The 21454-nt window shown below is 44.6% G+C and overlaps 1 protein-coding gene across 16 annotated transcripts in view; it reads left to right on the forward strand.

The window, feature by feature from the left end:
• Positions 1-212: 212 nt before the first annotated feature.
• Positions 213-21454, forward strand: part of CFAP92 (cilia and flagella associated protein 92 (putative)) — a 59410-nt gene continuing 38168 nt past the window's right edge. For 4 of the 16 annotated variants that reach the window (XM_077857643.1, XM_077857644.1, XM_077857641.1 and 1 more), the window contains exons 1-10: positions 217-360; positions 567-653; positions 959-1253; positions 2322-2512; positions 3077-3281; positions 6538-6669; positions 7780-7867; positions 8929-9053; positions 12724-12867; positions 17432-17616. In XM_077857643.1, the coding sequence (XP_077713769.1) occupies positions 992-1253; positions 2322-2512; positions 3077-3281; positions 6538-6669; positions 7780-7867; positions 8929-9053; positions 12724-12867; positions 17432-17616 (1332 nt within the window). In that variant the 5' untranslated portion in view covers positions 217-360; positions 567-653; positions 959-991. Of the gene's footprint in view, positions 361-566; positions 654-958; positions 1254-2321; positions 2513-3076; positions 3282-6537; positions 6670-7779; positions 7868-8928; positions 9054-12723; positions 12868-17431; positions 17617-21454 lie in introns of all 16 variants that reach the window. The other 12 variants (XM_077857651.1, XM_077857646.1, XM_077857638.1 and 9 more) reach the window with 10 other exon arrangements.

Raw genomic sequence — 21454 nt, forward strand, 5'->3', positions numbered from 1 at the left:
TGCTGGCGGTATAAGGGGGAGGCAAAACCCCTGTCCCCTGTACTGTAGGGAAGGGCGAGGCATATAATAGGTGCTCACGTTCAGAGCAGGAATTCCTTAAAGACTGAATGAATGAGTGGATGAAAGGAGGCAACACCTTTTTTGCCAGACCTTGTCTGTGCACCTGGTGGGAGGCGGGAAGCCCCAGCCCCCGGAACCCCGCCCCGGAGCCCCGCCCCCGAAGCCCGGGCCGCGCCCGTCTCCTAGCAACTGTCAAACACAATTGCGCGGCGGCGTCCCGCGGGCCTCCCTGCGGCGGTGTGCGAGCGGACTGACGCCCCGGTCTGACCCCAGGTTGCTGCCCAGCGCATCCCCTTGCAGGTACGGAAGGTCCCCCTCTATCTGCTGCTCCACCTGGGCACCCCTTTCTAAACAAAACCTTAGCCCGGGTTCCTCCTCCCGGAGGAGGCCTTTTAGAGCACACGTGGGAGTGGGAGGAGGCCCATTCGTGTCTCGCCTCGGGGGTTCTCGCCCTCTTCGACCTCTCCAGGCTCTTGCACGTGCTGTCCCCCTTGCCTGGTTCACAGGTCCCCACATTGCAAACCCATCCTGTGCTCTCGCCCAAGGCTTCTCGAGGGGAAGCACCTGCTTCTCTCCCAGCTTTGCGGTTCTCGGTAAGTGCACTTACCTGGAGCTGGCGTTCCAGAGGGCCAGTGATTGATTTGTGAAGGAGGAGCGGCTGGGGCGGGGAGGATAGACTCAAGTTGGAGAAACTGGGGATACTTATGATTACTGCCAGCCATCATTCTCTGTGGTTCATTGTTGAGTGCCTACCGTGTGCCAGGCAGTGTCCCAGGCCTTGACCCTTCAACCCAGGACAGGGAAGGGAAGGAGGGGAAAAGTGAGTCATCCTGAAGGAGGTGAAGCTTACCTCCTGGGAATAGAGGGAGGTGACAGCAGTGCCTTTATTTTCTTGCAGCCAGGAGTGCCGCGCCTGTGGGTGCTCTTCAGAATGTCGCTGCACGCCTGGGAGTGGGAGGATGAGGACAGGGTGAGCATGGGGCCCATGTCCTCCATGGGCAGCTTTTACCAGTCTGGGAGTGAGTGTGATATGGAGGAGTACCTGAAGGTCAAAGCCCAAGCCCAGGAGTCAGACTCTGAGCACCCATTCAGCAGTGAGTCCTCATATGGGCCCGCCAGCACCTTCAACTCTGATGTGCCCCAGGTGGTTCCCTGCAAATTCATCATCTCACTGGCCCTCCCAGTGAACACTGGTAAGTACTAGAGCTGAATCCCAACACCCTCTCAAAAAGGGAGTGCACAGATGACCTTCTCCCAGAGGTTTGGGGCACCTAGGCTCTGTCTACTGTCTTCCCCAAGTGGGGTGCCCAATGCCAGCAGCAGAGCTCAGGAAAGAAACTGCAATTTTAGGGGGTTCACTGTGGGCTAGGCAAGTGAGTGATTAAACACACTCCATGTGCTTAATTTATTGGGCCTAGCAACTGTCAACAACCCTAATTATTCTATTTGTGGATGAATGAATGAGAAACAGGTTAGGGCATTGGTTCCCATAAACTGGCTATCCATCATCAGGTTCCGTGTTTAAATTCTCAGATGTGCTGAATTAAAATCTCTGAGTATATAGGCATATCAGTTACCTTTTGCCCCCCAAATCCTGTGTAACAAATTTGAACAACTCCCCAAGCCCGGGGCTCCAAATGCAAATCCCTTGTTCTCCTGGATGGGCAGGTGGGGGGATCCAGGCTAGGCTCCCTGTGGTGGGCTCTGCTCTGCTTCATGTGTGCCTCTCATCCTTCTGCTGGACATGTGGGTCAGCCAGACACATTCTGTGTGTCTCTGCTTTTCCTTAACAAGAGGGCAAGCCCAAACATCCAAGAACTCTTCAGGTCTTTGGGCACCTCCCCCGCCTGCTAACATTTTTTGGGCCAAAGTGAATCACATGATTGAACGCCAAGATTAGGGGCAGAGTAAAGAACTCTTTTAGAGTTCTTTCGAATTGACCTATCTTCTGGGGAACTTGAACTTTTTTACTGCCAAGACCAGGGAAGGCAGGTGAAGCACCTCAGGTGAAAAATTTAAAGAGACACTCCCTCTCAGAGTCATGCACTGAATTTTTGTGCCCTGATGTCCAGTGCAGACCCTGTTAACTCTACTGGCTAGACAGACTGGACCTGCATCTCAGCCCCCAAGCAGGGCAAGCAGCATGGGAGTGGGTGTCCTTCCACAGCATCAGGCTCTTTCTTGGTTTCAGAGAACTGTGGATATGGGTGTACTTTCCCATGTGAGGTTCAAACAAGACTCATTAAATTCATGTCTTCTAGGTTATAAAGGAAAATATACAATTTTGATAGAAAAATATAGGAAACACCCTAAAATGGACAAACCAACTGCAAAGTATCGCCGTTACTACCACATTGAGTATTTCCTTCTGCCAGATGATGGGGAGCCTAAAAAAGTTGACATGGTGGTATTTCCAATGGTGGCCAAAGTGTTCCTGGATTCAGGAATTAAGGTGTGTGTGTACCTTGTATATAGTCTAATACTGCATAAGGTGTGCTTGCTTCCCCTGGAGCTTGCTAGAAATGCAGAATATTGGGATCCCCCCTGCCAGACCTACTGAATGAGAATCCACACTGACCTAAAAATACCAATTACTGAGCTTTCTATTTACATATCTTTATCTAGAAATTTCTTTGGTGGTTCAAAGTTTTTGCTCCTTTTGTGATTTCCTTCTCTGTATGAGTACCTATGTATATCCATGTGCGCACACACTCCCACCCTCCTGCCTGTGGTCTGACTCTGGGTCAGTGTTTGGAAGTCATCAGAAAGGGCACGGTTTGCAGGTAACTGCTTTGTCTTTTCTGATGAACCCAGAAGTGTGATGGGCTCTAGCTGGGACACTTGTTTCCTGAGTGAGGTGGGAGCTGGGAGCGGGGTTGGGAGGAGCGCTGGGTACAAAAGGCAGGCAGGTGGAGAGCAGGGCTCAGAAGGCTGAGGCTGGCGGGGGTGAGGAATCTCAGGCTGCTGAGCCTTCCAGTCTTGCACACTTAAGGCCTCTCGGTGTTCTTTGACACAGACAGTGAGGCCTTGGCAAGAAGGGGACAAAGTCTGGGTGTCATGGACGCAGACTTTTAACATCAACATGACGAAGGAATTACTAAAGAAAATAAATTTTCACAAAATAACCATGAGGGTCTGGGACACCAAGGACAAGGTTTCAAGAAAAGTCAAGTATTACCGGTTAAAGACAACTGGGTATTCAGAAGATACAGGATGTTGTGGTGAGTCGAGTATTTGTGTTTTATTTGAAACATTGCTAGAGGTGCGTGACTTCTCACCAGTAACAGGAGCAGAGCCAGTGTCCCCTCGTTTACTTCATCTCATTTTCCCCAGGGCACATGTTGATTTGTGTGTCCGTGGTGCCCCATCTGTCCAGGACAAGCTTGAGCATCAGGAAGTAGCGCCTCATGGAGTTGTGTCTGAGGGTGGGCAGTGTCTGTGCATGCACATTGGTCACCACCTCTGCCTCCACCACATTTCTGGACTTCTGTTCCCAGGAAGCACTCACATGTCTCCTGACATGGGTGTTAGCTACTATCCAAAAAAAAAAAAAGACACCAAGAAACAAGAGAAAACTTTAAAATCCCATGATCCTGAGACAACCGTATTAGACCTTCTAATTCTTATTTGGGTAAATATTTTATCAATACCAGAAAGTCTCCTCTTGAGCTCACTTCCAAGGAGAGCGCTAGGAGGAGTGGAAAAATCCAGGCTTTGAAGTCCGCCAGCTTAATCAAACCTGTCTCCCATCTTGAACTAGCCAGTGGCCTTGGGCACCCTTCCACTTCCTCTGGTTATATGCACCCGGGGCACAGGGATGGGAATGTCCCCACACCTCCAGCAATAAAGAGGGTGTGTGTTGTCGCTAAAGAATTTAGAAGCTATACTAAAATGCTATCAATTGAACTAGGCCGTGGCATTAATTTTAAGATGCATCCAGTTTTTAGAGATGTGAAAAGGTCATGGCGAGGTGCATCCGAGAATGGATGGAGTATGGTGCTATTATCACTATTGTTGGTGGCTCCAGACAAGTATAGTTACCCCCCAATTTACAGTGAGCAAAGAACACTGACACCTGCCTGAAGGGCGTGAATCGGAACCCGTTTTTTGTGTGACTAGAAACCCTCTGCTTTCTTGGGCTTTCCAGCCTGCCTTCTCGAGGAGCCTTTCTGGCCCTGGGGGCTTGCTGCTTCTGACTGTTCATCTTTCACTTATACCTGAGGTTTCCTGGTGCTGTTGGCATTTTGGGTCAGACCATTCCTTGTTGTGGGGGCTCCCTGTGCTTAGCAGCACTCCTGGCCTCCACCTGCTAGATGCCAGGAGTAGCCTCCCAGTTGTGACAACCAAAATTTTCTTCAGACGTTGCCAAATGTCTCCTGGGGAGAAAAGCAGACTCACCCCTGGCTGAGAATCACTTGTTTATATCTACACTACTCATTGTAGGGTTTCTGTGTGAGAAAATGGCATTCAAGGTGACTTTTCTTTTTGGACCAAAGGAAAGACCCGCCTTCAAAGTGTGGGATTCAAAATCACCTCTCTTAGATGTATTTGGAGTGTGCCTAGATGTAGGATCCAGGGCCTACCCCAGAGCTGCTGAGCCAGAATTTCTGGTAAACATCTGCCCTGAAGTGAGCTCACATTGGAGCAGGGGTGTTGGGGCGGGTCTATCAGGAAGGCTTCCCTGAGAAGGGGCCAGAGGAGCCGAGTCTGGAAGGGTAAATGGAATCAGCTGGCCAGAAAAGGAAGGAGGCCCTGCAGGGAGGGCCATGGGCCTTTGTGAGTATTCTTGAAATGACAGCACTTGTTCTTCCTCAAACCCCATCTCAAGCCTGGCATCACTGCCTCTTATGTTAAATCATTTTTCCATAAGCTGTGAATGTTCACTTTGAAAAACAATTTAGAAATGACTAGCACAGGGGCGCCTGGGTGTCTCAGTGGCTGGGTGTCTGACTCTTGATTTCAGCTCAAGTCATGATCTCGGGGTTGTGGGATGACAGTCTCTGTGCTCAGTGTGGAGTCTGCTTCTCACTCTCCCACTGCCCCTCCCCCATGCCTTTTTTTTTTCCTCTCTGTCAAATAAATCAATGTTAAAAAAAAAAAAAAAGAGAGAAATTGACTAGGACAAGAGAGAAAGAAATAAGATCCCATGATGCCTGACCAGAGGTGGTCATTGTTAACATTTCCCTGTGTGTTTTATATGTAAGGAGAACATTTTTAAAAAGATTTTATTTATTCATGAGAGACACAGAGAGGGAGGCAGAGACATAGGCAGAGGGAGAAGCAGGCTCCCTGTGGGGACCCCGATGTGGGACTTGATCCCAGGACCCCGGGATCATAATCTGAGCCAAAAGGAGATGCTCAACTACTGAGCCACCAGGTGCCCCAGGAGAACATTTTGATGAAAATGCATCTGGTGCACGTGTTGTCTAAAGTCCTGCCTTTTTTCACTTTTAAAGCTATTTTCTTGATACTCCTGTCTCTCGGGAAGGCAGAAATGGCATGAGAGATTGGCTCATGTTACAAAGAGGATAGGAAACATATTTGGGTGAACCATAGGTCCCATGCCACAACTTGTCAATTTTTGGCTTGCTGGTCTTGAATGGAACATCCCATCAAGTATTAGCCTGTCTCCTCTATTAAATCTGCTCAACTTCTTGGTTTCTCAGTCCTGGACAAAGACTATCATTTGTGAAGCCTTGAAGTCATGTGTGGCATCTGCTATGCCCTCAGCTCTTGGCTGTCTCTCTCTCCAACACTTGGTTGGTGCCCTGCCTGTGTTGTGTTTTTTGGGACTTTCTACCCCCTCAGCTGGCTCTTCCCTCTGCATCCAGGTTTCTTCCCTATCTCCTCTCTCCTACCATTGACTTGTCTATATCACAGCTTTGACCTTGGCACTTCATTGCTCTGCACCTTTTTATATTGGTATCTGTCCTTCAACACTGAATCTAATTGCACCTCCTTTTTTTCACCTCTTTCCTGCATCTTCTATTATCTGCATTCATTCATTCGCTCCCTCGGCGCGTTCATTATTCCTCATCTAGTGGTTGCTGCTACAAACATGCAGAGTCCTGTATTGATAGAAATGAAAGATAGAGGGCTCATCTCCCTAGCTGACTGCAAGGAGCCCTGGGAGTAGTTTTGACTTAATAAGTACCAGCTCTCTGACCACAGGAAAGTTATAGAAGTGTCATACTCCCCATCTGTAAAATAGGGCAAGTGGAAGTGCCTTCCTTCAAGTGAAGTGTGGTGCTTAAATGGAACCACACAGGTCAAGTACTTAGTGGTCTTGTTTGGAAGAAGCCATTGCCAGTTGGTATTTTGAAGCAGCCTCCTGTGCAACTACTTCTGGTGGGCAGTGGCCCTGCCTGTCTTACCCACATGCTCCATCTCCGGCACCAGGAGAGTGCCGTACACATGGAAGGTGTTCTGTAAGCATTTCTGATTAACCTAGTCAATGATTCTTCTCCTGCATTCTAGAAGAAGTGAAAAATTTGGTTTTAAGTCAGAGAAGATTGTCTGCACAGGGTCTACACATCAGAGGGAAGTGGAACCAGGAGGATGCACGAGAGAAAACAGAGAAAGCAGGAAAGCACACAAAGTCTTTGCATGGTGAGTGGAGATGGCCCCTGAGGACAAGTTAGGTGTGAATCTGGGGCAGGGACAGGGTTGGATTGGTGTTGCTGGTGCCGTGCATGTATACTGCTGTCCCTCGTGTGTATCAGCATCTCCGGCTGGTGCTAGCTCACTCTGGGAAACCAGAGCTGCTCTCAATGCAATCACTTTTTGTCATTGAACCTTTTTCTTTGCTTAATTTTTATTTTATGACTTACAAGACTTTTCTATATATGTGGGGTATTTTTAGAAAAATTAGTGAAGGACAGCCTGGGTGGCTCAGCGGTTTAGCGCCACCTTCAGCCCAGGGTGTGATCCTGGAGACCCAGGATTGAGTCCCACGTCAGGCTCCCTGCATGGAGCCTGCTTCTCCCTCTGCCTGTGTCTCTCTGCCTCTCTCTCTCTCTCTCTCTCTGTGTCTCTCCTGAGTGAATAAATAAAACTAAAAAAAAAAAAAAAGAGTAAGAAAAATTAGTGAATATAGAAAGGTATAAGACAAGCAGGAAAAACAATCTATAGGTCCATCACCAGGAACAAGCATTGTAATATTTGAGTAGTTATTATATACTTTTTGGCCAATTCCTTTGTTGTAAGGTTCTTTCTTTTTTTTTTTTTTTTACACAGATGAGGTTGTCCTGGATACATAATTTTGTTTTCTGAGATTAATATGTCACCATGTACAGTTTCCTATTTACTTAAGAACTTGGCATAAACTCCATTTGTGGTGACTACATAATTTTTCATCTGCTGGTAGCACTGTAACATTCCTTATAGGTGGGAATGTAGGGCTCTTGGGAGTGTTTTCAGTACTCTCTAATATAAACGGTGATGAATTGGACACTGGATAAATAATAGACTTTTTTCTTTCTTTTCCCCCCTATGTGGAGTGTTCTATAAGAAACTAGAGGCCTCCTCTTGCCTCCATTTGTCCAAATAATCATAAAGTCTGTATATTTATTTACTCATTAAAAATTAACCAATTTTTTTATGCTTACCATACACCCATCCCTCTGTCTGGTGACTGGCATTACAAAATGGGTAAAGGGCCCTCATTTTTCAATGAACTAGAATGGAACAAGAAGTCCATTTGCTAATAAATATTATCAGATTCTCACCCAGCAGAGTCTGAAACTTTTTCCAAGATCTCCGAGGAATATGAAAAGATACTCAGAATGGAAGATCTTACTACAGTTCGGTAAGGATGGACCCATGTTATTTTGGGGAGTGGGAGCAGAACCCCTTCTTGTACAAGCTGTACAGACTCTCACCAAGAATCATGTGGATTTTTAGTAACTTTACTTAAGTCTGAGCTCATGCAATCCAGGTGAAATTAAAGGAAGAGAGAAAGGAATGCTTGTGTTTATGAAGGCAAACATGCACCATGCTTTTGCACGTGTTGGTTTATCTCACTTAATCCTCATCATGGACACTCTGTGAAGTGGTGTTACTATTTCTGTTTTCTTCACAACATAACAGAGTGGTTAGCAATTTGCTCAAGGTTTTAAAACTGGAATTCTTGGGAATCTTGGGAGTGTAGGTAAAGCCAGGACTCCAACCCATATCTTTGGATCACCAAGTCCACAGCCTTTCCTGCTGAATGCATTTGCTTTTGGAGCCTAAGAAGGACCCGGAGAAAGAGATTCCTTGGATGCTGTGGGGACCAGAGGTAGAATGGAAGCCCAGCTGGTGGCTTGGGAGAATGGGATGTGGAGAACAAAGAGGCTATGTCATTAAAAAATCTTGACTTTTAAAAAATAGTTTTTGTGTTGATTTGAGAAGAATTGACCTTCTTACATTGTGAAGTTTTCCTATCCATGATTATGGTATATCATTTCACCTAATTCAGCTTTGCCTCTATGATTTTAATAGTTATTTTTTTTTCTTTCAATAGATGTTGGATTGAATTTTGACTGCTTTTATAAAATATATATTATTTTCCATAATATTTCTAGTTGGCTAGAAATTGATAGTACAAGTGTGGTCTGCAGAGCAACAGCATTAGTATTACTGGGAACTTGTTAAAAATGTGGAATGTCAGGTCCACCCCAGGCTTACTGAGCCATAACCTGAATTTTATTTAATGGCATATTTAACGGTGATTCATATGCACATTGCAATTTAAGAAGAATTGTCTCGAGGAATGCAATGTCATTAAAAAAAAAAAAATTTAGTCCAGTGAATACATTCTTAGATCTGATCTCTGATTTTTTTTTTTTTTTTTACCTTCATTTATTTTTCTCTTTGGGAATTTTCTAGATGGAGTATATCAAGAGAAACAGCTGTTTCTTTGGGAGCAGTAGCTGGGACGGAGGTGAAGGAATTAACTGAAAGACCATCATTTAGCAGCTTAACAAACATGTTAGAAAAGCAAAAATTTCAAAGTAAGTTAGGATGGGATTTTGGAATTTTGTAATATAACTAGACTTGGAAGAATTATGAAATATTTCAAATTCAGAATACTTTAGAAAGATTCTTTGATATCTGACCCAATGATACTCGAAATTGAAAGAACACTCCATACACTTTCAATTTACCCACTCCATCTCATCTCATCCAGCCATCCCCACCACCCACCCATCCATCCATTTCATCCCATTCACTTACCCACTTCATCCCACCCAACCACACTACATCCCTCCTCACTCCATCAATGTTTCTGTGCTCCTGACTCATGGTGTCATGAACACGGGGAGCATGAAAATCTCTAATGTTGGCTGTAGACTTTCAAATAAATAACTACTGTCTTATTTGACAGATACTAATGTTGGGGGAGCACTAAAGAGTCAGGTTTATGGAAAGAATCTTGGAAGATAAGTTGCTTTCTTTAAAAAAAGTTTATTTATTCATGAGGGACACAGAGAGAGGCAAAGACACAGGCAGAGGGAGAAGCAGGCTCCCCGTTGGGAGCCTGATGTGGGACTCAGGATCCCAGGATCATGACCTGACCAAAGGCAGACACTCAACCACTGAGTCACCCAGGTGCCCCAAGTTATTTGCTTCTTATGGTGGAATGAGGGAAATGGCATCCCAGTTTGCGGGAGTCACTCACGCAGAAGCTTACAGTCATAGCAACAGACCGAGGGGCAATGGTCCTCATAAACCACTACATTGATGTCTTCATTCTTGACCTTGTTCTCCTCACCAGTTTTTTAGCAAGCAATTAGGTTTCCAGTATGAGGTGGAATATTCTAGAGCTGGTGCACTTGCTGCCTCCTGGGATGGCCCACTTCCTGTTTGTACAGCTGTAACTGCTACAAATAATTTCCTTAACTCTCAATCAATTAATCTGCTTTTCCTGGTTCGAGTTGAACATTGTGAAACTGCAGAGAGAAGTGACTGCTTGAGGCGGGCTCTCTGCCAGGCATTGCAAACACAGTTGCTCACATTCCTATTCTTAAGGCCCTAAAAGACTAGTTCATACTTTCATATCTGCACACCTTCAACCCTTTCTGAGTTTTCTCTTTTCCAGATTAAACAGCCTTGCTTTTCAAAAAAGTTCCATAAGCATTTTAATGAGCTATTCAAACCATCCTTTTTATTTTGAAAAAAATAGAATACACAGAAAATACAACAATGTATTACAATTTAGGTGTTAATATTTTGCCATATTTTCTTAATTTCTTTCTTGCTCTTTTCTTTTTTTTCCTTGCTCTTTCCTCTTTTCTCCTTACCCTTCCCTCCCCTCCCCTCCCTCCACCTCCCTCCTCCCTCCCTCTCTTCCTTCCTTCCTTTCTTCCTTCCTTCTTTTTGAGAAAGAAAAGTTTACAGATACAGTTTGTTTCCTTTGTACCCTGTGCTTTTAAGGAGCATACCCTAGGGTGCCTGAGTGGCTCAGTTGGTTAAACATCTGCCTTTGGCTCAGGGCCTGATCCCAAGGTCCTATGATCTAGCCTGTGTAGGGCTCCCTGCTCAGTGAGGGGTCTTCCTTTCCCTCTGCCCTTCCCTCTACTTATGCTCTCCTTCTCTTTCTATTAAATAGTCTTTTTTTAAAAAGCATATCCTTTTTTTTTTTTTTTTAAGGATTTTATTTATTTATTCATGAGAGACACAGAGAGACAGAGAGGCAGAGAGATAAGCAGAGGGAGAATCAGGCTCCATGCAGGAGCCCGTGGCGGGTCGCAGGACGATCCCAGGACTCCGGGGTCACGCCCTGGGCGAAGGCGGCACCAAACCACCCACCCGGGCCAGCCCCTGAAGCCCCGAGGGATCCTTTTTAAAGCATATCCTATCCTGCATAGAAATTGGTGTGACCCTTCGCTGCCACCCTTTTCTTTCTGACACGTGCATACAACATTGTATTGATTTTTGTTTTTATGAGTTACAGAGATGATTTCATACTGTACGTACCTTCCTGCAACTTACTCTTTGCTTTAAGTTTGATTTTTGAGATTTATTTGTGTTCATATATGTAAGACCAGCTCCTTCTTTGTAACTTCTGTAGATGCCCCATTAGATGGATGTGCCATCCGTCACCCGTGGACTCTCCACTGAGGGACATTTGGGTTGTCTCCAATTTCCCACTGTCACCAACATTGTGATAGTGAGCGTCCTTGTGCAGGTCTCTATTTGCATGTTCCAGAGAGTCTAGGGCATTTCTCCAGTGGGATCACGGCCTGGGAAATGCACCTTGACCCTTCAGGAGATACTGCTGGTTTACTCTCTGGTTGTACCTATTTGCCTTCCTGACAGAAGTCCTGAGAATTCCAGCTTTTTCACGTTATCAGCCATGCTTGGCATGGTCAGGGGCTTACTTCCTGATTCCTCGTGGGGTTGATAGCATCTCATACACTTATTTGGTCACAATCCTATGTGATTTGCCTGTCCTGTTTCTTTGCTTATTTTTCTGTTGGGTTTTACACTTTTTAAAAAAGATTCTTATTTATTTATTTATTTATTTATTTATTTATTTATTTATTTATTTATTTATTTATACAGAGCAAGTGCACAAGTGGGGTAGGGGAGGAGGAGTAGAGGGAGAGGGAGAAGCAGAGGCCCTGCTGCGTAGGGAGCCCGACTGAGCTCAATCCCAGGACCCCAAGATCATGACGTGAGCTGCAGGCAGACGCTTAATGGACTGAGCAACCCAGGGGCCCCTGGGTTTACATTTTTTCTCGCTGATCCATAAGCTTTATTTTTTACATCTTCTGGATAATTGCGCATTGCCACTTAGATGCCTGTAAACATCATAGGCCTGGGTAACTTACCCTTTTACTTATGTACGCTGTCTTGTTTTTCACACCAGTCATTATTCCTATTTTGTCATTTTGATAGAGTTTAAGAAATCCTTCCTCATCCGGACATCAGTAGAGCTGATGTATTCTTCTAATGATTTTGAAGTTTTTTTGTTTTCCACCGTTAGTCTGCCATTCATTTTGCATATGGCATGAGGTGCCAAGTAATTTCCTTTGCCTCCAAATGGATAGCAGTACAGTTAACGGACTAGTCCATCCTTCCCTCTGATCTGAAACACCACCTCTGGCATTTACTGAGTCCCCCTTATGCATGCAGTATATTTCTGGGCTTTTGATAGTCTGTTCCATTGGTCTTTATATCATGGAACAACTAGCTCATGGCTTTAATTACCATAGACATATAGATCTTATTGTCTCTCTTTTTTTTTTTTTTTTCTGGATCTAAGCTGAGTATTTATGTACCTTTGCTCATTTACTTCTCTCACACCCTAAAAAGTGCTATTGCCTCCATTCTCCAGATAAGGTGATTGAGGCTCAGAATGGGTCAGGGGGGAGATGTGGTTCTGGAACCTTGTGATTCAACTCCAAAGCCTGAACCTCAGCCCTACACTGTGGTTAAGAGCTGACTTGAGGGAGAAATTTGGCATCTGGTGGTGTTGTGATCATCATCCAACCTCGGCCTCCTCTGCCTGTTAACTGACAACCAGTCAGCTGTCCATATTTAGACCTCTTCTGGGTGCTGGGGCAGGGCAGCAGCACAAAGGCACCTTTCTGAATCTCTGCAGCATGTGTGCATTCACATATGGTAGCTTGTATATGAGCTCCTTTGAACGCTTATTTCCTTCCTTTGATTGCACAGTTAAACGGAAGGAGTCCGAGGGGAGAAAGAAGAGCCAGAAGAGAAGGAAAAGATCTCAGGAGGAGGAAGTTGACCTCAAGGTGGAAGGACATTGGAAGCATGGTGCCTTCTCCACTGAGCTGGTGGTGATGCCACTCCTCGCAGGTGGTTACCCCTGGTCCCAACAGGTTTTGGTCATCTTGTCACATATGGCCAGGATGTCCATAAACAGGATGCTTGCCTTGACCAAGCTCTGTTCCGCCACCTAGTTTCACGCTCACAGTCACTTCAGCAAAGTGGAGGTAAGCGTCTCCACTGTACAGAGGAGAAAAGGGAGGCACAGAGAGGTCATGTGTATTGCTCAAAATCACACAGCAAGTAAGGGTGAGGCCAGGATTTGAACTCAGGACTGATTCCAAAGAAACCTGTGAGAATAACTGTCCTGATCCTGTTTGCTAAAATAAGATGCCGCTTCTTATAAACACCTTCCTGCAGATTGTTATGCAAACATCGAGTGGAGGAAATGGGGAAAGGAGCCAGTATTTCTGCCATCATGTCATTTACTGCTCACGACAAACTTGGAATCTGACAGCGAACTCATAGGGGTGCTGTTGGGGTGCCTGTCCCTTGCTCTGTGTGGACTCAAGTCCCAGAAGGCAGAGCAACTCACCTGAGGTCACATAGCTCTGGGACAGAACAGGAGTTTCATTCTTTTGCTTTGTAAGATCTATCACAATTTAGAAACTAGATTTTCTATGGTGTGACAAATAATAAGTAGGTTTGCATGTTGTATCTGTACGTTTTGATAATGGAAAGCTCAGAATATGTTTTGGGTAAAATTATGTGACTTCATCTTAAAAATAGTAATATGGGGGGAGACCCTTTTTTTCTTTTCAGAGAAAATAATTGCCTGCCTGCTTCCTTGTAGGTGAGTTTGCTTGGGCCATCAGGGTGGATGTGTGCCCTCTGCTGGCCAACCTGCAGAAATTTAGGCTGCTCTTGAGATGTTAGCAACCCCTGCGGCCACTTGTGATTTTACCCCGTAGAAGTTGTCCCGCAGGTGCTGGGAAAATCACAATTTTCACAAGTTCTTGTGCTGATGTTGATACGTTTTGATAAATACTATTATCTTTTTAGTTTTCACTTTTTTTTCAGATCTTATTTATTCATTTGAGAGAGAGCGCGAGCTAGAGAGAGAGGAAACACTACCAGGGTCAGGGCAGAGGCAGAGGGAGAAGCAGGCTCTGCACTGAGCGGGGAGCCTGATGCTGGACTCCATCCTAGGACCCTGAGGTCATGACCTGAGCCCAAGGCAGATGCTCAGCTGGCAGAGCCACCCAGGCATCCCTCTAGTTTTCACTTTTAAATGGATTTTTGAAAATCAGTTTTTACCTAAAGTTGGGCCTTCGAGGCTGTCTTAGCTTTTCACTGGCACAGGGGTCTTTTCTGGAGAAGTGAATTTTCAGAGGCTCTTGCCCACTCTCAGGCTGTGCTCCAGGAGGACTCAGCGTCTGCAACAGTGGTTGCATGCTCCTGCTGGGAGCAGACATCTCCGGGGAATGCTTTGTGGGCTGAATCGCCAAGAGAAACCCCTGCCTTGGGATCCCTGGGTGGCGCAGCGGTTTGGCGCCTGTCTTTGGCCCAGGGCGCGATCCTGGAGACCCGGGATCGAATCCCACGTCGGGCTCCTGGTGCATGGAGCCTGCTTCTCACTCTGCCTGTGTCTCTGCCTCTCTCTCTCTCTCTCTCTGTGTGACTATCATAAATAAATAAAAATTAAAAAAAAAAAAAAAAAAGAAACCCCTGCCTTTGGGTGGATGAGCTTCAGATGACCTGCTAACTTTGCATTAGGGTGACTTTGCTTCTTAATTTTGTTGTGAGAGGAAGGAGCAGTTCAGATGGTCTCAACCAGTTTGGTATGACCATTTCCAGCAGGGTGAAGCCAAGAGTTGTCTGGGTCTCCCTTCTCTCCAACTTGTGCCGTTCTGGCCCTGACAGTTATTCCTAGAGCACCAGTGACAAACAGACTTTGAACAAGTTGCCCACTTTCTCTGAGTCCTTCAACTCGAGTTCTCATCTGTAGAAGAGGGGTGAGAATTTCCACCCTAGAGGGCTGCAGGAAGGGTCACAGGAGATGGTGTGTATGAACTGCTTAGCAGGGACTCTTGCACACAGCAGGACTCAGAGAGGTCACTGGTGTGGAGGTGGTAGCTGCCTCTGTCAGAACATTTGGGTGGGCTGGATACAGGGCGCTGGGCCTCCAGCAAGGAAGACAGAAAGATAAACCTCCTCCCTTGTACTGATATCATGGTTTATGGTCAAAAGCAAAGAAGGACCTTGGCTTGGCAGGCTAACTGTATATTTGTTTTTGCCATAAAATAATAGCGTAAGATTATTCCAAAACCAGCATGATCATTTTTGGTAATCATCTTCAATTTCAAATTAGGCCCTTGGCGTTGTATCCCTTAGTGGTGTGTACTGATTGGCCAGGAACCCATTAAGATTCCAGAAAGATTCTGTGTTTGGAATGAACTCTTGTTTTTACTGCTTAGTGGAGAGGCCAGGTATAGGTGGGCAGGGCTGGTTTGGACACGGATTCCATGGCTTATTGGCCAGGAGACCTTGGACAATTTCTTAACATCTCTGGATCTCAGCTTCCCTAAGTTTCTGAATGGTGATTTTTTTTTTTAAAGATTTTCTTTATATGGGACACCTGAGTGGATCAGTCAGTTGGGTGTCTATCTTCGGCTCAGATGTGATCCCAGGGTCCTGAGATCAATTCTCCCATCAGGCTCCTTGCTTGGCAGGGAGCCTGCTTCTCTCTCTGCCTGCCATTCCCTCTGCTTGTACTCTTGCGTTCTCTCTCTCAGACAAATAGATGAATAAAATCTTAGGAAAAATAATATTTATTTATTTGAGAGAGAGTGAGAGAGAGCAAGCCCAAGCAGGGGGAGCGGCAGAGGGAGAGGGAGAAGCAGACTCCCCACTGAGCAGGGAGCCTGACATGGGGGAGGGGTTCGGTCTCAGGACCCCGGGATCATGACCTGAGCCAAAGGCAGGTGCTTAACCCACTGAGCCACCCAGGTGACCCCTGAATGATGATTGAGTGCATGTTTGCCCTTGAAATTTCTTCTAAACTGGGCAGCCTTTCCCATGAAAATATTTACAACATTCTAGAATACAAATCATGGTTGGTTATGGCCTTAATGAGTTAGCTTTGTTGGAGAGAAAGACATGGGAGCACTGAGGGCTGTCCCCAGGAGCTGCACATGGCCCCATGCTCACGGCCTGTGCACATAGCTGCACACCACTGGCCCATGACTTGTTTTGGAAGGGACTCTTCATTCTGAGCGTGAGTGACTGGGCTTTTGTGTGCTTTAGAAATATGTTCACAAGCATCGTGAAGGAAATAGAACTGGTCTTTTTGAACATGCACTATGTGCTGGATGGTGTTCCCAGCACCTTTGCAAACATCAACCCTCTTAATCCTCTTCACCCTTAGAATGGCAGGATCTCTGCCCATTTTGCACATGAGGAAATTAAGCCTCAGAGAGCTTCTAAGAGGTTCAGGATGTGAGCCCAGGCCTCTCTGCTTGAACAGCTGGAGGGTTTTACCTACCCCCATCCTGTCCCACATCAATAGGTCTCTACCTGGTAAAATGCATGGACCCCTTTCATGAGAAAAATATTCTCACAGCTACCTGTGTGCCATGCAGTGGCTCCATTTACCCACCCCTTTCCCTAGTTGTGCTATATAGCAAAACTGTCATAGCAGGAGGTGACCGTGCTTGATTTGGCTCCAATGTCCCAGTTCCATTCTACATCAGTACCTATGCTTTTCTCATTGGACCACACCAGTTAAAGTAGCACCACTGGCCACCGTAGCAGAGACACTGGCATTATGTGTTTTTGAATGTGTTCTGTTCTAAAATAATTGCCTAGAGCAGCACTCTCCAATAGAGCTTTCTGCGGTGATGGGACTGTTCTAGCTCTGTGCTGTCTGGTCCAGTAGCTCATAGCTACAAATGGCTACTGAGCATTTGAAATATGACTCATGTGATAAAGGAACTGCATTTTGAGTTGTACTTCATTTTAATTTATTAATTTATTTTTTAAAAATTTATTTATGATAGTCACAGAGAGAGAGAGAGAGAGAGAGAGAGGCAGAGACATAGGCAGAGGGAGAAGCAGGCTCCATGCACTGGGAGCCCTACGTGGGATTCGATCCCGGGTCTCCAGGATCGCGCCCTGGGCCAAAGGCAGGCGCCAAACTGCTGCGCCACCCAAGGATCCCCTTAAAATTAAGTAGCCACACATGGCCAGTAGTTACTGTACTAGAATGGTGGTTCTAAACTGCCTGGGGAGCTTTTAAAAAACCCTTGTGTGGAGGCTATGTGCCAGACTAAGTAAATCAGACTGCTTGAGGGTACCATCCAAGCATCGGTGTTCAGGAAATGCTTATATTACAAGATGATCATCAAAATTAAATCACAACAATTGAATTCTCTTAGGTAACTTAACAGGACCTCAGTTTGAGAAACTGGCATATATATAATGTTGCCAGTAGGTGTTTGCCAATTCTATTAATTTTTTTTTTTTTTTACGTTTTCTTCTTTTGGTTATAATTCATCGTTGGCTCTTCGCAGGTTGTCTGATCCCTCTGTGCTTGTCTTGGGGCTGTCATGAGTAACAGTCTAATGCTGTGTGTGTTTTCCTCCCCACCCCCCAGGATGGCAAACTGTTGTGAGTCGTGGCAGAGGGAAGTCTGCCAGCATTTTAGATTGTTTTCTGACTTTAAAAACAGAAGTTCCTATCATGACCGAGGAGCAAAAGCAGGACTTAAACCCCCTGACCATAAAGATCAAGTGTGTTTCCTGTCTTCCATCACAACCTGTTCCCCACCATGAACTAGAGGTAAGAATGAGCCAGAAGAACTGACTTGAGAGCTCTTTTCCCCATCCAGTTGCCCATTACATGTCATCTCTAATTCCCTCCAATGGCCTTATGTGAGATGTATCGTCATCTCCATTTCACCATGTAGGATCTCACAGTGAGACATGACAGATTAGGTTCCTAGGTTTAGGAGCTACGAATTCTTTTTTTTTTAAGATTTTATTTATTTATTCATGAGAGACACACAGAGAGAGGCAGAGACATTGGCAGAGGGAGAAGCAGGCTCCCCGCTGAGCAGGGAGCCCCAGGTGGGGCTTAAACCCAGGACCCTGAGATCATGCCCTGAACCAAAAGCAGATGCTCAACCACTGAGCCACCCAGGTGCCCAGGAGCTACTAATTCTTGATGCCTCCTCACTACACTGAAGGTGTCCTTCAAATGTAGGTAGTAATCCTCTCTTCAGAAGGAGCCCCCAGGCTTCATGAACACAGCAACAGTGCTCACATAGGAGCTCACTATTTTGAACCAACCGGGTTCAGCACTGATGTTTATCCTGGGAGTTTCCTTTTTCCTCTTCTGGTGGGATCCTTGTCTCCTGGATTCTGTGCTCCTCGTGCTTGGTTTGCTATCTGGTTTTGCTGGACCACATCTTCCTGTGGCTTCCTGAGAAACAGTTAAGCTGAGCCACCCAGGGATCCCCCATGTAACTGTCACTGTACTCAAGACACAGAACTCAGGCAGCCTGGGTAGCTCAGTTGTTTGGCGCCGCCTTCAGCCCAGGGTGTGATCCTGGAGACCCAAGGATCGAGTCCCACGTCAGGTTCCCTGCATGGAGCCTACTTCTCCCTCTGCCTGTGTCTCTGCCTCTCTCTTTCTCTCTACATCTCTCATGAATAAATAATTAAAATCTTAAAAAAAAAAAAAAGACACAGAACTCTTCCATCACCATAAAGATCTCTCATCCTACCCCTTTGTTGTCACAACTACTTCCAAACCTAGCACCATCCTTAACCACTGTGTTTTCCATCTCCATAATTTTGTCAGTTTGAGAATGTTATTGTTGTGGGTTGAACTGTGTTCCCTCAAAAAGGCATATTGAACACTTAACTGCCAGTAACTCAGAATGTGACTTTATTTAGAAATTAAGTTTTTACAGAGGTAATCAAGTTAAAATGTGGTCATCAGGATGGGCCCTAAACCAATATGACTGATGTCCTTATGAAAAAGGGAAATTCAGATGTAGAGATGTAGACAGAATGAAGACTATATGAAAAGATGTAGAGAGAATGCCATGTAATGAAGAATTATGCTGTCTTAAGGCAGGAAATGTCTGGGCCTACCAGAAGCTGGAAGAGGCAAGGAAGGATCTTTCCTTAGCACCCTCAGAGGAAACATGGCTTTGCTGACACCATGATTTTGCACTTTTAGCATTCAGAACAATGAATTTCTGTTGTGCTAAGCTGCTCAGTTTCTGGTAATTTACTATGGCAGTCCCAGAAAATGGACAGTTATATAAATGGAAACACCCAGCATGTGACCTTGTGAGATTGGCTCCACTGCTCCATTCAGCATAATGCTCTTGCATTTAGCTGAGTCATTTTTATTCACTTTTTTAAAAAAAAGATTTATTTATTTATTTATTCAGAGAGAGAGAGAGAGGCAGAGACACAGGCAGAGGGAGAAGCAGATTCCATGCAGGGAGCCTGACGTGGGACTCGATCCTGGGTTTCCAGGATCACAGCCCGGGCTGCAGGTGGCACTAAACCGCTGCACCATTTTAATTCACTTTCAATTGTTTTTTTAGGCCATTTACTTTTAATGGGGCCCATTTTAATTCACTTTCAATTGTTTTTTTAGGCCATTTACTTTTAATGTAATTATTGATATTTTATAGCTTAAGTCTGTCATTTTAAAAGAAAACAAAGAGAACATGAGCAGAGGGAGGGGCAGAGAGAGAGGGAAAAGCAGACTCCCCACTGAGCAGGGAGCCTGACTTGGGACTTGATCCCAGGACCTCAGGATTATGACCTGAGCTGAAGGCAGACACTTAATTGACTGAGCCACCCAGGCACCCAAGTCTGCCATCTTAATATTCATTTTCTGTTTTCTCTGTTTTGTTGTTGTTGTTGTTTCTTTGGGGTTTTTTTTCTTGCCTTCCTCTGGGTTGTTTGAAAACTTTTTAGAATTCTATTTTGATTTATCTACAGTATTTCTGAATGTATCTCTTTGTACAGGTTTTAAGTGGTTGCTCCAGAAATTACATTATGCATACATAACTTATCACAGTCTACAGGTGTCAACATCTTTCCAGTCAGAGTGAAGTTTAGAAACCTTACCTTCCTTCAAATCTGTTTACCCTATCTCACTTATAATTGTCTTAAATATTTCCTCTACATAGACTGAGACTCACACCAGATGATGTTATACTTTTTGCTTCAACTGTCAAATGCAATTTAGAAAACTCAAGATGAAAAAGAAAGTGTATTGTATTTACCTATAGATTTGCTCTTTCTAATGTTCTTTTTTTCTTTTCTGATGTTCCAAGATTTCTTTTTCTTTTAAAATTATTTGTTTCAAGAACTTCCTTTAGTCACTCTTTAGGGTAGATGTGCTGACAACAAATTCTCTTAGTTTTTTGTCTAAGGTTGTCTTCATTTCTCCTCTATTCCTGAAGGCTAGCTTCATTTGATTTAGAATTTGGGGTTCACATTTCTTTTTCTTCAGCATTTGAAAAAAGTCATGCCACTTCCTTTTGACCTTTATGGTTTTTTGATGAGAAATCAACTGTCATTTGAATTGTTCTTTCCCAATAGAAGTTTGTTTTGTCTCTGGTTTTCAGAAGTTTGGCTCTATATCTCTGGGTTTATCCTGTTGGGTTCACTCAGTTTTCTGAAACTTAAGGCTATGTCTTTTGTCAATTTTGGGAGATTTCAGCCATTATTTATTTATATTTATATTTACATTTATTTGTTTGTTTGTTTGTTTATTTATTTATTTATTTATTTATTTATTTATTTATTTATTTATGATAGACATGGAGAGAGAGGCAGAGACACAGGCAGAGGGAGAAGCAGGCTCCATGCCGGGAGCCCAACGCCGGACTCGACCCTGGGACTCCAAGATTGCACCCCGGGCCAAGGCAGACGCCAAACCGCTGAGCCACCCAGGGATCCCCTATTTTTTTTAAAAAAAAAGATTTTCTTTATTTGAGAGAGAGAGCACATGTGTGTGCAAGTGGGGAGGGAGGGGCAGAGGGAGAGAGAGAGAGAGAGGGAGAAAAGCAGACTCTGTGCTGAGTACAGAGCCCCATGTGGGACTTGATCCCAGGACCCTGAGATCATGACCTGAGTGGAACTCAAGAGTCTGATGCTTAACCAACTGAGCCACTCAGATGCCCCAGCTATTATTTCTTTAAATACCTTTTAGCATTTTCCTTTTTCTTCTCTGCTCCTGGGACTCCAATGTCATGAATGTTAGTTCATTTTTTATAGTCCCACAGGTCCCTAAAGTTCTGTTCATTTGTTTTTACTCTATGTTCTTCAGATTGGTTACCTTATATTGTTTTATCTTCTGTTAATGAACCCATCCACTGAGTTTTAAAATTTCAGTCACTGTATTTTTCAATTCTAAAATTTCCATTTGGTTCTTCTTTATATCTTCTGTTTCTTTGATGAAACTTAAAAATTTTTTCATTTGATTCAATCATGTTCACACTTGCTTTAAAATTCTTGTCAGATAATTCCAAGATATGTCACTTTGGTGTTAGCATCTGTTGATTGTCATTTCTCACTTTAGATGGGATTTCCCAGGTTCTTGGTATGATAAGTGATTTTTGAATTATGTATTGGACATATTAGAT

The sequence above is a fragment of the Canis aureus genome, chromosome 19, assembly GCF_053574225.1.
Source record: "Canis aureus isolate CA01 chromosome 19, VMU_Caureus_v.1.0, whole genome shotgun sequence".
NCBI classification, from domain to species: Eukaryota; Metazoa; Chordata; class Mammalia; order Carnivora; family Canidae; genus Canis; species Canis aureus.